Source organism: Rhipicephalus microplus, chromosome 1, assembly GCF_043290135.1.
Source record: "Rhipicephalus microplus isolate Deutch F79 chromosome 1, USDA_Rmic, whole genome shotgun sequence".
Lineage (NCBI taxonomy): Eukaryota > Metazoa > Arthropoda > Arachnida > Ixodida > Ixodidae > Rhipicephalus > Rhipicephalus microplus.
The window spans coordinates 282160506-282178054 of NC_134700.1; the positions used below are offsets into that span (position 1 = coordinate 282160506).

At 45.2% G+C, this 17549-nt stretch overlaps 1 protein-coding gene and 1 non-coding gene across 2 annotated transcripts; both read left to right on the top strand.

Moving 5' to 3' along the window:
* Nucleotides 1-8591: 8591 nt before the first annotated feature.
* TRNAT-CGU (transfer RNA threonine (anticodon CGU)) lies at nt 8592-8663 on the top strand. The gene has a single exon. It is a non-coding gene; the product is annotated as a tRNA-Thr (tRNA).
* Nucleotides 8664-13530: 4867 nt separating this feature from the next.
* LOC119165422 (neprilysin-1) lies at nt 13531-17175 on the top strand. Its single transcript, XM_037417605.2, has 2 exons — nt 13531-13835; nt 15315-17175. The coding sequence occupies exons 1-2, from the start codon at nt 13531-13533 to the stop codon at nt 17173-17175; spliced, it is 2166 nt and encodes a 721-aa protein (XP_037273502.2).
* Nucleotides 17176-17549: the final 374 nt, after the last annotated feature.

The following is a 17549-nucleotide window of genomic DNA, read 5'->3' on the forward strand; positions in this document are numbered from 1 at the left end:
TTGTGCATATTATGTATCATTTGTTATATTTTACAAGTACTATAGGTGTCGAGATACGCGTGCTCTTTATCATGCAGCACAATCGTAGCTTGGCTAACACAGTCACGTCCCCTCTTTCAGATGTGGTAAGATTCCACTGTCTCACATGTTAGCTGATCCTTGTGTCGAAATAATATTTCTGTTTTTTTAAACACAGGGTAGCATTCGCAGTTTTTGAAGTTATCGGCAAGATGACTATTGCCTTATGCCTTAAAATATGCGCGATGTTCTCTAAGGCGGTCGTTCACGCATCTTCCTGACTGGCCTATGTAGAGTTTTTCAGAAGAAAAGGGCGTCATGTATACTACTCCTTTTACGCACTTCACGAACGTGTTACTTTGTTTTACGGAGCAAGCTTTCGGAAATATGGGCTTATTGACGCGTTGACCCAAGCTTGCTAGTTTGGTTTTTGCCTAAAACTTCGCGTCTACGCTTTACCTATTTCCAACGTGCTTTAATTTGTGTGCCAACTTGTGGACGTATAAAATAACAGTCATTTTACTTCACTTTTTTGTCTCCGAACTTGATCTTTGTTTTTTTTTTGCCCTGTATTTCTCTGGCTAGAACCGTGCACACTGAGAAAATTAACTGTTTCGGGTAACCCGCTTTCTGGAATTTTTCCACCCGACTCCTGAAACTTTCGTTGATTAGATGCCCACACGATTTCTGGAAAGCTGACATAACACAAGACTTTACTATCCCCCTCTTTATCAACTTGGAGTGCCCAGACGCGTAATCTAGCACTGGCTTGGCACTTCTTGGTTGATAACACCAGCAAGTGTGTTCTCTACCAAGTTCCAATTTTAAATCCAAGAATTGCAACTCGCTATTTTCAGGCTGCTCGGTAGCGTACTCAAGGCCAATGCTACTTTCCTTAAACACCTTTAATACGTTCACTACCTCTCGTGAAGGATCAACGCCATTTGTGAATATCGGCAAGTCATCCACATACCTGAAGACGTGTTTAACAATTGCAAAAATGTGCTGCTCGATTCCTCTGTCAAATTTACTCAAAAATATTTCAATAAAAATAGACGCTACTAATGAGCCTATTCATATTCCATATCGCTGAAAGAAAGGCCTATTTTTCCATGAAACAAAGGTAGACCTTAAATAAAATGACAGCCGCTCCAAGAATGACTACGTTGACATGGGTTTTTGCGCAAAATTTCATTTCGTTATTTCGGATAGTAATACAGTCCTTTACGAACACAAACATTTTCTCGTGAGGTATGAAGTAGAACAAATCTTCAATCTAAATGCTGAAGGCGTAGCTATGACATGACATGGATTTTAAATTATGAACGTAATCCAACTGGCCCAACTTGCCATCTTGCTTCCTCCCTCTGTCTGCCTTCTTTCCTTCCTTCCTAGCGTTCTATCACGGTAAATTGAATTCCATATGTTCTGTATATTTTCGCAGCCAATTGTTTGCGTAAATAAATCCTGAGGCTATATAATAATAATAATAATAATAATAATAATATTAATATTAATAATAATAATAATAATAATAATAATAATAATAATAATAATAATAATAATAATAATAATAATAATAATAATAATAATAATATAATAATAACTTCAAAAGATATTACATGCCAAGGCACGGCTTGACTACAAGTTAAGGCATGACCAAAAAAAGACATCTCAGTAACAAAACAGCAGCAAATTACGTTCGTGAATGTGTGTCTGGTTGTTTCAGAGGGGTCTTTGTGTTGCAGTTGGCCTTGCTTAATGATGATGATACTCTAGCTGTGAGCGTCACTTTTTATAAGCAGACTGCAATGCATTTTGAGCATTCAACAAACTAGTTGAAAGTAATAAAACCAGTAAACATAGAGATAAGGATACCCTTATCGGCAGCGCCGGATGACAGTGTCTAGCTTATCGTCGTTATAGAACAGCGTGTTACCTCTCCCCATGTCCGGGTGCCTTATCCAAACTTTTCCGCGAAACGTCATTCGATGTAGTAAACGAGCCGATGGGTGACAGTTATCAGAATTACTTTTATTCGCAATATTGTCGGCATGTGCAGGAGTGCATGAGGCTCGCTTTAAGGCTGAAGAGAGCTAGAGGGGGACGTTATCATTTCTGAAAGCCTCATGGGCTGGCTATATCTTGACGTCGACTTCTGTCATAGTAATTCATTACTACCTTAGCTGCCATGACGATGTGACTACTAGGTGGCGACCTTTATTACAGACCTACATACCACAGGGTGTAATAATAATTGTTGTGGTTTAGAGTCTCAAAACGACCATATGTTACGAGATGTAATAATAATAATAATAATAATAATAATAATAATAATAATAATAATAATAATAATAATAATAATAATAATAATAATAATAGGGGTTTCACGCCCCCAAATCACCATATGATTATGAGAGACGCCAAAGTGAAGGGCTCCGGAAATTTCGACTACCAGGGGTTTCTTAACGTGCACCTAAATCTGATGACACAGGCCTCAACCATTTTCGCCTCAATCGAAAATGCTGCCGCCGCCACGGCTGGGATTCGATCCGGTGACCTGCAGGTCAGCAGCAGAGTGCCTTATTCATTAGACCAATGGGTGGGTGTGTATGCACCATTTTAACGCGATAGAGTTAAAGAGCTCATTCCGTAGAAATTCCGGCTTCAAAATCGGCACCGTTATGCGAGCGAAAAATCATCGTCTTGTACGTGACCGAAAGATCGAGAAAGGTTCAAATAAAACAAAACAAAATACATAAAAACTTCTAGGTCTGAGCGACGATCTAACACAGGCCGTTTGCGTGTCAAGCTGGCATTTTGCCACACAGCCACGCATTTTTTTTAACCTGGTGTTTAATAGATTACGTAATAAAATAGTATACGTTATTGCATAGAGTTGCACTGTTGCAGTTTTAATGCGACAATATTCGTACAAGCAGTATACTTAGAAGGAAACTCAAAGGCTAAATTCTTATAGTCTAGAGAGAGTTCATGTGCTACACAAGAAATGTGGCGGGGCTAAGCACCTCCCCAAGATTGGCTACCAGAGCAACAGAAAGTCAAGGTAATTACAAAAACCCCTTTAAAAATAGCCATTCGGATGAAAAGTGTGCGCGAAGAGGTGATCAGCTCTGCTTTGCGGTCCTGCATACGCGTGTTCCACATGTGTATACCGATAAGAAAAAAAAAACACAGCCGCGCATCTACTTGGAGCTACGTTTAAAATAACTCGTCTGCTTGGAGTTACATGTAATTATGCTAACGACTTCGTGTTTTAAAACCGGCCACCCATAACAAAAAGGCACACTCGTTAATGTGCGTATTTTCTTAAGACCGTGCGCGTAGTGGGTGCATAGCAAGTTCAAAAAATTATCAAGCACGTGATTGCTGGTGGTTTAACGCATGCTAGCCATTACACAGAATGCAGCAATATGCGAAAACATCGCTGAAACATCGCACTTTCAAAAATATTAGCTACATTGTAGTAATGCACAATTTAAACTTATCGAGTAACATCATACAATGAAAAGTATGTACTAAGCGGTTGAAGTACGCACTGGGGAAAGGAAAGCGAAGCTTGAAGGTCCCCAATTCATACGTGCCGTTTTTATGACGTTGAAAAACAGGGCTTTCTGTTCTAATGTCATAAAAATGATCACTAAATCGATCAGTCAATCTTGTGTCGCAGAACCCGAGGTCTAAATAGGCATGACAAGAGAAAACAATTTAGGAATAGTAGGAAAAGAGCCTGGTGGGATCGCCAGCTACGAGAATGAAATATATGAATAAAATATCAATAGAATAAACAGGGAAATAATAGGCAACAATCTGGACATCAGATGCTTTTGATAGACAGATACGAACGAACGGAGCTTGTCTCATAATTTAAAACGAAGGTTGAACGCCAGTCAGTGCTACATAAGACTCCAGATTAGACGAGGAGCATATAGCTATGTTCACCCGATGCTTGTTCCCTGCCCACGACTGGTTTGATGAGTGGGTGAAGTTTTCGACAATTATCGCAATAGAAATGAGCAGGCATCTTAAGTTGAAGTTCAATCCGGTGTGCCTGCGATGTGACCACTGTTGCTGAGCATGCGCGCCTTCCCCCCACCCCCCGTTCTCACCTCGCAATGACCAGCAAAAAAAAAAAAAAAACGCTGCTCGCGCTGCACAACCGTTCATTTGATATGTGGGGTTTTAACGTCCCAAAACCACCATATGATTATGAGAGACGCCGTAGTGGAGGGCTCCGGAAATTTAGACCACCTGGGGTTCTTTAACGTGCACCGAAATCTGAGCACACGGGCCTACAACATTTCCGCCTCCATCGGAAATGCAGCCGCCGCAGCAGGGATTCGAACCCGTGCCCTGCGGGACAGCAGCCGAGTACCTTAGCCACTAGACCACCGCGGCGGGGCGCACTACCGTTCATTTGACCTGGAAGGTAGTGCCGGTGGGTGATTTCTCCTGTGCGTAATTGCTGAACAAAGAAATTTCGCATCGTTCGTGTTAAAAGCACACTGCGGTTCCTTGTGTCCGATCGGAGTATTGTGTCTTTCATCGCCCCTTAGCAGCAATTGGCATGTTCCAGTAGGGAACACCAGTCTATCACTGCGCGCTTTGCGCCTCCTCAGGTTTCTCTCCAGTGGAACGACTGAATGATCACCAGCGTCAACACCACCGCCGCCAGTGTAAGCGTTAGTGCCCGCTTCTTCGCTTATTCACATGGTTCTTTTAAAGACGATACGACGGAAAAATTTTGGTCTGTCTGTCTGTCTGTCTGTTCATTTGTCTGTTTGTCCGCCCTAACGATACCTCAAGCGGCAACAAACGGCCAACCCCACCGCAGCGCCCACCCATATTGCTCAAGGTTTAGCGTTCATAGTTGTGCTATTGTCAATTAAAAAGCATTTATTGCGCACATCTGGGGCGCCATAACAACGCTTCGATGTTTTCTATGTCTGCCTTTATACTAGAAAAGGCACACACAAGTAACTCTAATGAATGTAGCGTTTAATCGCGCTACGCTGAGAGTGAAACGCGATGCTCCAAAAGGTGTTTCTAACGCTTTGCTACGACGTCATGGTGGTGGCACCTGCCCGTCGTTTTGCGTTCTACACCTTATCACCTCCGAGACTGGCGCGCATCTTTTCCCGTGGGCTGCGCGCCTTCGTTTTCGAAGACAACTGCCAGATGGCACTTGCGTCTAACGTGCCTAGATGCGCTCGTTCGCCTCCGCCACTCGCTCGAGGCACTCTGACGCAGCGCCTGCAGAATACCATTCACTAATTTTCTTGCGCAGAACATCAAATAAACGTTTTGTTCACTCTCTCCAGACGCAAACTATCGTCTTTCGACGAAATTTACAGTGTAACATGTAGATTCGGGTCAATTTTTTTAGCTGGAGATAGTGTAAGATTTTTTCACAAGCGTGGCTCTTTTTCTCTCTCTATACACTATTGTGCATCATTGTGCACGCTGCGTGAAGCACATTGTCAGGGCCCAATAACACGCTGAAATAAGCCGGGAACTTTGTGGATTTAAACAATGTTTGCACCCTCAACCAAAAGTGTGGTAAACTAGAAATAACAAGTGGATATTTTCACACTTTTTCCTCAAGTTTTGTTATCACCCTGTAACACATTAAGTAATGTTCAGCGAAAACCATGCCATCTGTGTTTGAGAAGCTTCGGGACTGTAGTAAATCATTTAAGATTACGCGCGCAAAGCGATCTTTACAGATTAGACACTTTTAGTTGGGCGTACGTAACGAGCCTACATACGCAGCACTGCCACAGGAGAGAACTGCGCATGCGCAGTACGTAACGTATGGATTTCAGGGGAGCGCGAACGTCCGAAATAACACGCCGCGTACGTAACGCAACGCCTACTACGTTACGTTCTCGTGAGACCTCGGAAAAAAAAAAAAAAACAGAGTGAGAGTACATGGTGGCAGCAGTGGCGTTCGACACAGGCAGCAACAGCGGACCTGATGCAAGGCATGTGTATTTCACAATGAAAGGCGATGTTTTCGTGCCAGACAAGGTAAATTCAAGCGGCGCATTGTGGCATCCTGATGATTCAGAACAAATTGCCTCACGTTTCACGAAAATCCTCAAGAATCGCCTGCGATAGATTGTTTGAGGGAACGCGACTTTTTCTGCTAGGCCTAATCGGTGAATGAACCCGTAAATAAAACGGCACCTTGGTATGCATTTTTAGTGATAGTGCAACATAACACACCTTGGACGTTGTGCAAACTTTCACTCCTTGAATGTGCCGGTAGTACATCCTATAAGGTCACGAATACCTGGATTGTGACCACTTGCTGCGTGGTACGCTAAGCCTTATCCGCAGCTGTACTAGATAGAACGCTGTGGTTGATCGAGTGCAGGTCATGCCCGATCAGACGTCGTTCTTACATAGCGCACCCAAGTTCAAAACAGCAAAGGTGAATGTGCGCTTCCAGTGCCCCCAGGAACGACGCTAAAATATCTACACAGCGAATGCTACGGCCTGACTTGTACGACGGTGAGCCTTCCACTGGCAATCAGGATGTGTTTCGTGCAGATCAAAGATGCCACGTTAGTACTGGGACCATGGTAGTGGGACCCATGGCATGCTTCTGACGTCATTGGCGCTGATAATCATTACAAACTCTTGCATCCCGCATAACATGTATCTGAGTGAAATGCAGCAAGATACGTTAAACTAAATGTGCTGTCGCGCGCTCCACTTTCTGCGCACGCAGAGTAATTTACAAAGCGTACGAAGCTTCTCAATTTACCCAACTAAACATGTCTATCCTTATAAAATTTACGTGACCACCAGCGATAATAATGATGGAATATTCCACGGCACATGTATATATTCCGACGCGCTTCACCGCTTGTCAGTTGATCGACAGCCGACGCTCTGTTCGCCTCTATCAGTTAAAGTGTGTATCGCTGTAAACTGACTTTTCGCTGACAAGCCACATGCTTGGCAAGACATGGAGTTTCATCTACGACCATCTACAGTCTTCTCCCTTCATCGATGTCATGATCCCGTGACAATATTGTGGTTTTCGTTGGCTAAATCCGCTTGGGCCTCGAATAATTTCTCCCGCCAGTGCCTTCGGTTCAAACGAGCACTGCTTGTAGGTCAGATGAACTTCTAGACATATTTTTATAGTTCTCTTACAGAAAACCAGAGGGGGGCTAGGGCTAAAGTCACAAGCATACGCCTGACTGGGGCCCTGACTCCTGCACAATCAGTGCTCGGCAAGCGATGTAATAATAACAAAAAAATACTATGTAGGCACTAATCATATGATGAAAAACATAATAGACATGAGAAACATAAGAGAAATAAATCACATGAATGAAGGAAGTAGCATAATGAACAACACGACATATTATTAAACCTGCGGCCATTGGCAATGACAGTAACACGATACAAGGACGACAATATACGACAACAAATGATATTTGCAGATCTGTCTTCGGTACACTCTTAAAGGATCAATTGTTTTATTATATCTAAAATTTTTTGTCTGCATTTAAGAGCCAAGAAATTTTGTACCTCAAGAATCGCGTGCAATAATTTTGTCTGGATTTACGTAGCGTGTAGTTACTCACGCATAGGTTAATTGCGGTCTGTAGTTGTTTGAAGACAGCTGGACTCAGAGCTTTGCCCAGCTTTCTTTACTTTACACGAACACATAAAGTGGGAGCTTCTATGTGTAATGAAGACTTGGTAGAAATATTTTATACTTGACTTCATGCCTAACGTCTATGCATTAAAAAAAGTGTCCCCGCGGTACGAAGCCCCACACGAACGACTGCGCGATGGACAATGTCAGCCTCACTGGGGACCAGTGCCGACTGATTTCGACCAACCACGAACCCTTCGTGGCTTTGCTGGCGTCATGTCATGCCTTCATGCCAAGACATCACCGGCTTTCTTTAACATCCTAGGTAGGCGTGTGCTATCGCACTAAGAAGACGATGCGCGAGCTAGAGGGTAGTGCGAAAGTGGCGGTAGAGGGGCACCGACTGTATTTAAGTAGTTATAACGACAATGGTGAAATATTAACATTCGCTTTGTTACTAAAAAGAATAATCAGCATGATCAATCACTATCTATCGCAAAAGTTTTGGTCAGAGTAGATTTTAATGACAGCGTGATGGTGCTCCCATTTTTGTACTCCACAAATAACTGACTCGCAATTTAGGGAATTGTCCAGGAACTGGGCAAGTTATAACAGTAAACAATATTTCAAACGCAGAAACTTCAAACGGACTACAAGGAGCCTAATATAGCAGTTTAGTAGTGTCAAGAAACTCTATGAGACGGCGCTCGCTCCTGTAGTTCTTCGATTTCTTCTCGACATGCTAGCATAACCAAATCGAAGCTACAACTGTTGAACCTTCTTAGACAAAAGCGTTCTTGGTATGATGCAAGCGCGATGCATCAAAATAATGATCAAATTTTTCGATCATGCTAGCATGTCACAAAAAGTCACGACACGAAAGATATAAAAAAAATGATTACGGGAACGCCAGAACTAAGTCATTGCAGTAACAGCCGCTATAGCTCAGCGGCAGAGCACTGGTCTCGTAAACCAGGGGTCGTGAGTTCGATCCTCACTGGCGGCAGGTTTTTTCTGTGTGCAGTTTGACGTTTTTTTTTCGTAGTGTCTTCTGGCACAGGGTTTTTTTTTGTATGCATGAATGTAAAACAGCATGGTATAACAAGGTTCACCAACTCCTCCATAGTTCATGCAAAGATGTGCAACACAAGGTGCTGTGGAAGTCAGAACTGCTGAGTACAAGTTATACTTACACAGAAAGGATGAGTTAACCAGAGGCCCTCTATGCTTAATTTGAGCATTGCGTAAATGGAAGGAGACAAGTGTTACTCAGTATTGAAGCTACTCTAAATACGTTTCTATGGCGAGTCAGATGATTTAAAGGGAAGCTAAAGAAATTTTACATTTCTAAAGAACACTTAGTTCGCGTGGGCGTACACTATCATCGACGATTTCGCAACCTTTTCGGTTGACGTTATTGGAGGAAGAGTTTTAGATCACGCGAACGAAAAGCGTGTATTGTTGTGCTCACGTCACGGGGCTGAAAGTGGGGTCGTGGAAATCTACGCCAGCTTCGGTTCTGTTGGCGAAGCCGTGCTGCATTCAAACGGACAGGCAGGCCCCGCTGCTGCCTCATCCGAACAACGAGAACTGCGAAAAGTCGATGTTGACATCCATAACACCGAAGACGTGTCTCTAGCCCACTAGTGACACGTCTTCGGCCAGCTGTGCGCCAGAGAAAGCCTGGAAGGCCTGGATAAGCTGTGCGCCGTGTTATTTCGCTGCTCCTTGTGCATGCGCAACACGGCTCTCGATAAGACACGGGAAACAGCTCAATATCGGCCAGTATAGCTTACACTACAAAACAGCTCCACTCCAGGAAGTGCGAAGCACCGATGTTTCCCACAGAAACACGTAAAGTCAATAGCAATGAGGAGACGCGTCCTAGCGTCGCTATACAGACAGCATCGTAGACAGCATCCATCGCAGAAACACAGCCTTTTCTGAGCCAAGGCGCTTTAATTTGCCACTCGGAGTAGCGTAGGTGACGTAGTCTCTCACGGGCGAGCAGGTGTCCAACGCGAGAGGAGTGGGCGGCAACCCTGGCAACCCTGCTCGGTTGCTCAGACCTTCAGGCCGAAAGGGTCCTGGTTCAGAGGTCTAGGCTGGCGACTGTCGCCAATTAGGTCCCGGAATAAGGACTCCACTCCCTATCTCAAATTAGGCACTTCTTTTTTTGTTTTTCGGAGAATGTTTTCACTCACTCACTCACTCTCGAGTTTTTCTTGAGCGAACCCTTTTCTTATCTGCCACTTGTTTTACCGCGATGAGCGAAGACAGGAGACAAAATGACGAGCTACGACGACAGGAGACGCCAACAGTCCGAGTGCAAAGGTGCTTAGCACATAATAAGCACATAATTTAAGCACTTAATACGCAGTTAATTAGCACCCTAACTTATGGTGCGGTGCGAACCCTCTCTAAGAAGTGTACTCGACAAAAACTTGTAATTTAGTATTCTTGCTTAGGTGGCAAGCAACGTGGCATACCTTACAGGTGTTTGGAAGTTTTCTAGCACGCTCCACGCTAAACGATGTAGGCACTCACCTTACAAAGTAGAAATCAAAGGTAATAACTTGCAGTGCGTAACAAGTTCAGACGTCACTATATATACTGAGCGCTATAGAGGGCAGACGTGCACGCATTCTTATGTGGATTAATACCGGCGTTAAAGAAACCACCTCCGATTCGGCATATTGGAAAATGCGCGCACTACCACGGAGATACGAAACGCGATTGGTCCACTGACCGCACCATCATGCGGCATCTCAGCGAGATTTTGTAATTAGCTTGTTTTTGTGGTTCTTGCGTGCATTTGATTCGCCTTTGGCTGTTACAATGTGTATCGTTTTATTTATCATAAGAGCACTCCGATATAGCACAGGCAACCAAAACGTGTCTGTATCATTGTCCCTCTGATGCACGTTCCTCAATCGCTTTGTTATAGAACGTGTGGAATTCTTAGGAATATCTCAAACTCAGTAGCTTTCCAGTGCTTTTTCCACTAAACCCTTACACGCTATTGGCTAACTCACTCGGCTGCTGACCTGCAGGTCGCGGTGTCGATCGAATCCCGGCCATGGCGGCGGCATTTTTCATGGAGGCGAAAATGCTTGAGGACCGTGTACTTTGATTTCACGGTACGTTAAAGAACCACAGGTGGTGGAAATTTCCAGTGTTCTCCATTATGGCGTCTATTATAACCACATAGTGGTTTTGGGACGCCAAACCCCACCTAATAATAATAATAATAATAATAATAATAATAATAATAATAATAATAATAATAATAATAATAATAATAATAATAATAATAATAATAATAATAATAATAATAATAATAATAATAATAATAATAATAATAATAATAATAATAATAATAATAATAATAATAATAATAATAATAATAGTTTCTTCTTTTTCTTCTTCTTCTTCTTCTTCTTATTATTATTATTATTATTATCTTCTAAAGAAACTTAGCGTATTAAGTGCAGACGTCGAAAAATTGGCCGCTACCAACCATCATTACACGTGTCTTCCTTTGCGTGTGAAGTGTTCAGTAAGAAAACACATAGCACTGAAATTTGTGTCTGCTGACTAAGCTTTCGTTGCGAAAATAGTCGTAAATGCAGCTCTGAGAACATGTTTCCCGCTGCGGCAAGGTATTGCCTTTCGGTTTCTATGCGGGAGAGAGAGAGAGAGAGAATAAACTTTATTGAAGAATTAAAATTACGTGACTAATCCCGGGTGGAGCCCTCTTGTAGAGCCCCACTGGCCACAGCGGCTCGCCGGGCCTGGTCTAGGGTCACTAGTTGGCTCCCCAGTGCCAGCTCGGAAAGCCGTGCCTCCCAAGACCACGTTGTGAGTGTTTGTAGTGAGCGCACCAACCTAGATACTGCATTGGCTGGCCGCTCGGTACATTGGTAGGTTATGTGTGTAAGTGTGGCTGTGTGGTTATTACACCATGGGCATACCCCTGTTGTGTATATCTGTGGAAAAATTGCGTGTAGTTTTGATATGTGGGGGTATGTGTTCGTTTGGAGGCGGCGTCAATCCCGGGCTTGTTGGCTGCTTAAGTTCGGATGTGGAGGGGCGTACGTGCGTCTTGTAAGGCGTTGGTTTTCCAATATCTGCCTGCTTGTTACACTTTGCTCTTCATGATGCCCTGTGAGGTGTCCTGAGGAGAGTCCTGCGTCTCGGCCAGTAAGTCCGCGAGCTACGCAGTTTGCCTCCTCGTTCCCCCCCAGGCCGTCATGCCCTGGGCACCAAGTGACGCCATGTGCCTCCATCAACATGGACCCCAAAATATCAGTGACGCACCTTGGAAGTGTGCCTCTAAGGTATAAGCGACATTCAGCTTGTGAGTCTGTCAAAATATACGCTGAGCGCCCCCTTCTTTCAGCTTCTCTGATTGCCAAGGCTATGGCTGCTGCCTCTGCGGTGGCACTTGATCTGGTGCGTAGGGACGCGCAGGCCACGACTTTGCTTTGGTTAGTCACTGCCAATGCATATGCTTGTTTTCTGGAGCCTTGTGGTGGCGCGGGATAAAGACTGACGTCGGTAAAGTAAGCGTCTGGATCGCTACTTCTCTGCAGGAGTTTTCGTGCTCGCGCTTGACGGCGCTTTTTGTTGTAGAGCGGGTGCATGTTTTTTGGAACTGGTTCCACGAGTATTTGATCGCGTATTTGCTTGGGTACAATGACTGTCTCATCGCCACAGTATTGAGGGGCGAGTCTATGCGGGAGGCATCCGCTGAGGGCTAAGCGTCTCCTACAGGACCTAAATGAAGTTCTTCCAGTCCAGTCTACACACAAGTAAACACAAAGTGTAATCTCACTAGAAATCATGAAAAGGTACTGGCTGAAGTTTTGTACACCTGAATAGAACAATCTATCTATCTATCTATCTATCTATCTATCTATCTATCTATCTATCTATCTATCTATCTATCTATCTATCTATCTATCTATCTATCTATCTATCTATCTATCTATCTATCTATCTATCTATCTATCTATCTATCTATCTATCTATCTATCTATCTATCTATCTATCTATCTATCTATCTATCTATCTATCTATCTATCTATCTATCTATCTATCTATCTATCTATCTATCTATCTATCTACCTATCTATCTCTATCTATCTATCTATCTATCTATCTATCTATCTATCTATCTATCTATCTATCTATCTATCTATCTATCTATCTATCTATCTATCTATCTATCTATCTATCACTCTTTACACAGCTCTAGTGTTTAACGCGACTGCTCTGGGCAAGGGCAAGGACGAAGTTGCGGGCAGTTTGCAAAGGTGAAACTATAGGTGGTCATGTAAAAACAAGGAGTGGATACAGTGGGACAATCTATGGTTTTTTAACGCGCACTTGGATACAAGTACACAACCATCTTGCATTTCATGTCGGCTATTTCTGAACAATATTTGCTTTATAGTCGGTGAAGTGGTGGATCAGTGATGGGGCGTAATGGGATGTTTGCAAGGCTGAAGTAGTGGACAGTTAGCAAAGGTCGAATAGTTGGTCACGTACATACATACATACATACATACATACATACATACATACATACATACATACATACATACATACATACATACATACATACATACATACATACATACATACATACATACATACATACATACATACAAGGGATGGACAGATCCATGCCCTCAGGAGCATCGCCCCTAATAATTTTCTCGAGTGGTTGACAAACCCTTTAGACACCCTGCCACGCGGTTTCTGGTCCCGGCCCCTTTGTGGGTGATTGCCATGAGTAAGAGGATGTCGCCGCCATCATCATCTAGCTCATGCGCGACCAAGCTAAAGAAAAAGTAGGACAGACAGAGATGTCCGGTGGCGGTCAAGCTTCAGCGGCGCCGTGGGCAGCCCCCGCGGCCACGTCCATCTTTCCACCTCGTTCTCAGCCTCTTCGTTGGCGCCTTTGCGTTGTCTGCAGTGCTTTGGGCGTGGTCGCCATTGGCATCGGCGCATCACTGGCCTTGCAGAGAATAATGAGCGGCTCTGGAGCAGGTTCAAGGGGACTGCTGGAATCCGGCCGACGAGGACGTGCGTCCACGTGGTCGCCATTACAGCAGGGTCGTCGAGACTCGGCCCCAAGCTGCGTCGGCGAAAGCTGTCGCCATCTGTCCAGGTGCGTTTGCGCTGCTGATTGCTGATAATTGTCAGTTCCACTTAAAATATGGTCGTCGTACTTATGGTTCTCATCAACCTAACCCCGCCGATATCAGCGGAAAAAGCTCTTTCACGTTTCACCAATTAACCTGGTCCTGTGATTGTTATACCGGTAGACTGCTGTAGCGGCCTACATGACTTTCTGTCTTACCCTTGCGGGCATGCCTTCTCTTAGTCCCCACTCTGCAACTCATAATGACCAGCATTTATCTTACGCACTAGATGCCCTGCCAATTTCTTTTTTATTATTACTACTAATACCCTGTCACACGCACAGCGTTAACTGTGGTTATGATAAACGCTGATTTACAATGCCAACCTAAGTTAATGTGAACGCGACTTGCCGTTGCGACACATTCTCAGTTGATTCAGTTGAGCAAGCCGATGAAATCTTGTGCTGATCATGTGGTCATCAAGAAGTTTGGGCACATCCTCGGCACGTTTCGTGGTACGAGTCAACCTTTGTACACCTTGGAGACAGTGTATTGATTCGTTACAGCGTCCACAGCGTATTCAGTGTCTGAAGCTGAGTGACAATGCGAAACGCGATTCGCCCAAGAAACCTGTAGTGATACTATCTTTCTAATCTCTCCGAGGACCGAATAATCTTTGGTACAAGCCATTCCACGGCGAAGGTATAATTTGCCACGAGATTTTCTCCACTACTGTTCGCGGACTGCCAGGAGCCACGTTGCGTGAAAATTAGTAAACAACGAGGCGCTACCGATGAGCTTGCGCCCGTTCAAGGCTGGTGCGAAGCTCACCAGCCATAACGCAGCGTCTCGATTTGTGAGAGTAAACGGCTCTTGCCAAGCTCGGTTGGCGATAGCCATAATTAGGAGATTAACTGCTGTTACACCTGCTGCGTATATAGCTACCACTCACCGTGGTTGGCCACCATAATCTGCTTAACCACAAGTCTATGATGTTTTTAACACCCGCTTGTTTCCTGACCCACTCTGTTCTTTTCTACAAAATGCCTTATGGCAACCGAATGGAATATGCATAAGTTCTTGTCGAAAACGGAAAACAATCCTTCTATGATCAGGAACAGCCACCACGGAAGCTCAGGTAGAGGAGCTGAACACCCAAGCTCGAGAAAGCGGGTTCGACTTTCGGCAATTGTGACCGCATTTAAAAGACAGCAAATAGGAAGAATAAAACAACAAAAAAACAGGCATAGTTACATTCATTTGCACAGTACAGAACTTCGGTGAAATAATAATATTTTGAATGTCCGCGTGTTAGTCTGTCAAACACAACAACTTTACTTTCTATCACATTACTTTTTCCAACTTCTTCGACGTATTTGGTGTGGAAACCTTTCACCTCACACTTATTTATAGCAGTTCGTAAGTATAGGAGCACTTCTTAAATGTGAAAATGTCTCTATTGATCACTTTTTCAGTCATTGTTTTTCTCTTTTTTATTGATTCAGGTACATTGCAGAGTCTCTCCAAGATGGCGATCCCTGCGACAACTTCTACGAGTACGTCTGCGCGAACTGGAGTGCCACGTACCAATTACAAGGCGAGGCCGTGTACTCTGAGGCCATCATGAGCACGCGTGAGTTAGAAGAGAAGCTGACAGCCATGCTAGCGTCTGGCACTGAAGACACGGGTAGCCGCGCCATGTTCGACCTGTACAAAGCCTGCCTGAACATGTCTCCCTCTGGTTCAGAAAAGCTGGTCTTCCAAGAGATCCTCGACAGCGTCGGCCTTAACGGATTTCCGTATGCCTGGAGCCTCGCCAGCTCCGCCGCTGTTGCTGGAAGGCTTCTGCGAATCACCGGCATCTCGCCATTCGTGCACGTAAGCCTGACGGACAGCGGGATCATGCTGCATGGTGCACGAACACTCTTCCCGGACTTCGTTTATGTGGCCAACGCGCATCGCGGTTGGTATATCGATGCGGCTCGCCGTATTGCCCACATGCCCATGCCGGAGCTCTTCGATTTCGAGCAGGAGCTCGTGGCGCTCCTCAGCACACCCGCCGAAGAGTTCGTGACAGTGTCCCTCAAAGAGCTCGAGTCTACTGCAGAGTGGAATTGGGCAGAATTCCTAACGAACGCGGTTTTCAGCATCCGTACGATTACGACTGCTACCAAAGTCACGTATGAGCCCAAGCGAATTGGGGTTGGCTTGCTCGGGCTCATCTCTTCCACGAAGCCAGCACTCGTGCTCAACTATCTAGGGTTTCGACTAGCGCTCGCGTATGCGCCGATGTTTCCGGGCAAGCGGTTTCGCAAGCTGAACGACGTGGCAGTTGCACAGACGGTCGGTTGGGAGGACGGCTGGGGTGAGCGTCGCAGCCACGTCTGCACCACAGTAGCGGCGCGAGCCGAACCGGGACTCGCGGCTTACTTGCTGGCCGTCCAGTCGAAACACGAGGAGAACGAGCCAGTGTTGAAGAGCGTGGCGGAACACGCCAAGAGGGACGTCCTCGAATTCCTCGGTGAGATGTCTTGGGTGACGGCTTCGTTCCTGGCCAAGCTAGAACACCGCGTCAAGACGCTCAAGACAGCTTTCTTCGCACCGACCGAATGGTCGAAGTTCGCATTCCGCACGTCTCAGTGCCGTCCATTCAACTGCGCTTCGGCTAATCTTCGAGCAGTCGACGTGTTCCGGAAAATGGTGGCACAGCGCCAGCGCCGTCGCCTGGCGGCCAGTCGGCGACCTTTTCCGGACTACCCGCTCGACTTATTCGAGACAGAAAGTCGCGTGCTCGATGACGGCACGCTGTTCGTGCCTCTGGGCGCCATGCGTGGGGCGTATCATCACGAGGCTTTCTGGGAGTACCACCTTCCACGCCTGCTGTTCCAATTGAGCGCCGCTCTTTTGGACGTGTTCCGGGACGTGTCATTTCAGCTACGCTCTATCTACACTGACTTGCACGGCCGCTTCGCAGTGACTGAATCGTGCTTGCGCGAGGACCGGCTGTCTATGAGCGAGGCTACGTCAGTGCCATTCTCGTCCAATGGTACGGCTCGGGAGGACGTGCGCGATCTGCTGGCTGTCGCGGCGTCCTTTCGAGCGTATAGTCGGCTGATCGGTACCAGTAGAGAAGGTACACTGCCCGGTTTGCCGTTCAGTAATGAGCAGCTCTTCTTCATACACTTCGCGCTGAACCGCTGCGAGAGGTACGACACTGCGTACGAAGACCAACTGCTGCGCCACGGTCGCCGGGCTCACGCCAGATACCGCGTAAACGGACCTTTGCGCCACTCGATCAGCTTCAACCGCGCATTTCAATGTCGTCGCGGCTCGTACATGAACCCGCGCCGGAAGTGCGTTTTCTAAAAGGTGCACATGCAAAACTTTCAAACGTCGACACGTGACATATTGGTAATTAGAAATATTTCGGCTGAGCAATTCGGTGTTCATAAAAATAGGAAGAAGACAAAAAATACTAGAGACAACTTGGCCTCTTCTCTCTAAATAGGAAAATATAGCGCTTGAAGTGGAGTTACATTATTCCAACTGCGTCGCATAGAAACGTCGTCGAGTACAACAAAATATATTTGGTGCAAAGATTGACCTTGATACTCTGAAGTTGTGTGTCATCACGACTTCAAATATTTCCACGGCCTTTCGTTGTACTGGTGGTCCTTACAGATACCTATAGAGTAGTGTGCATGTACATGCATACAGCTGTTGAAGATACGCTGAGAACT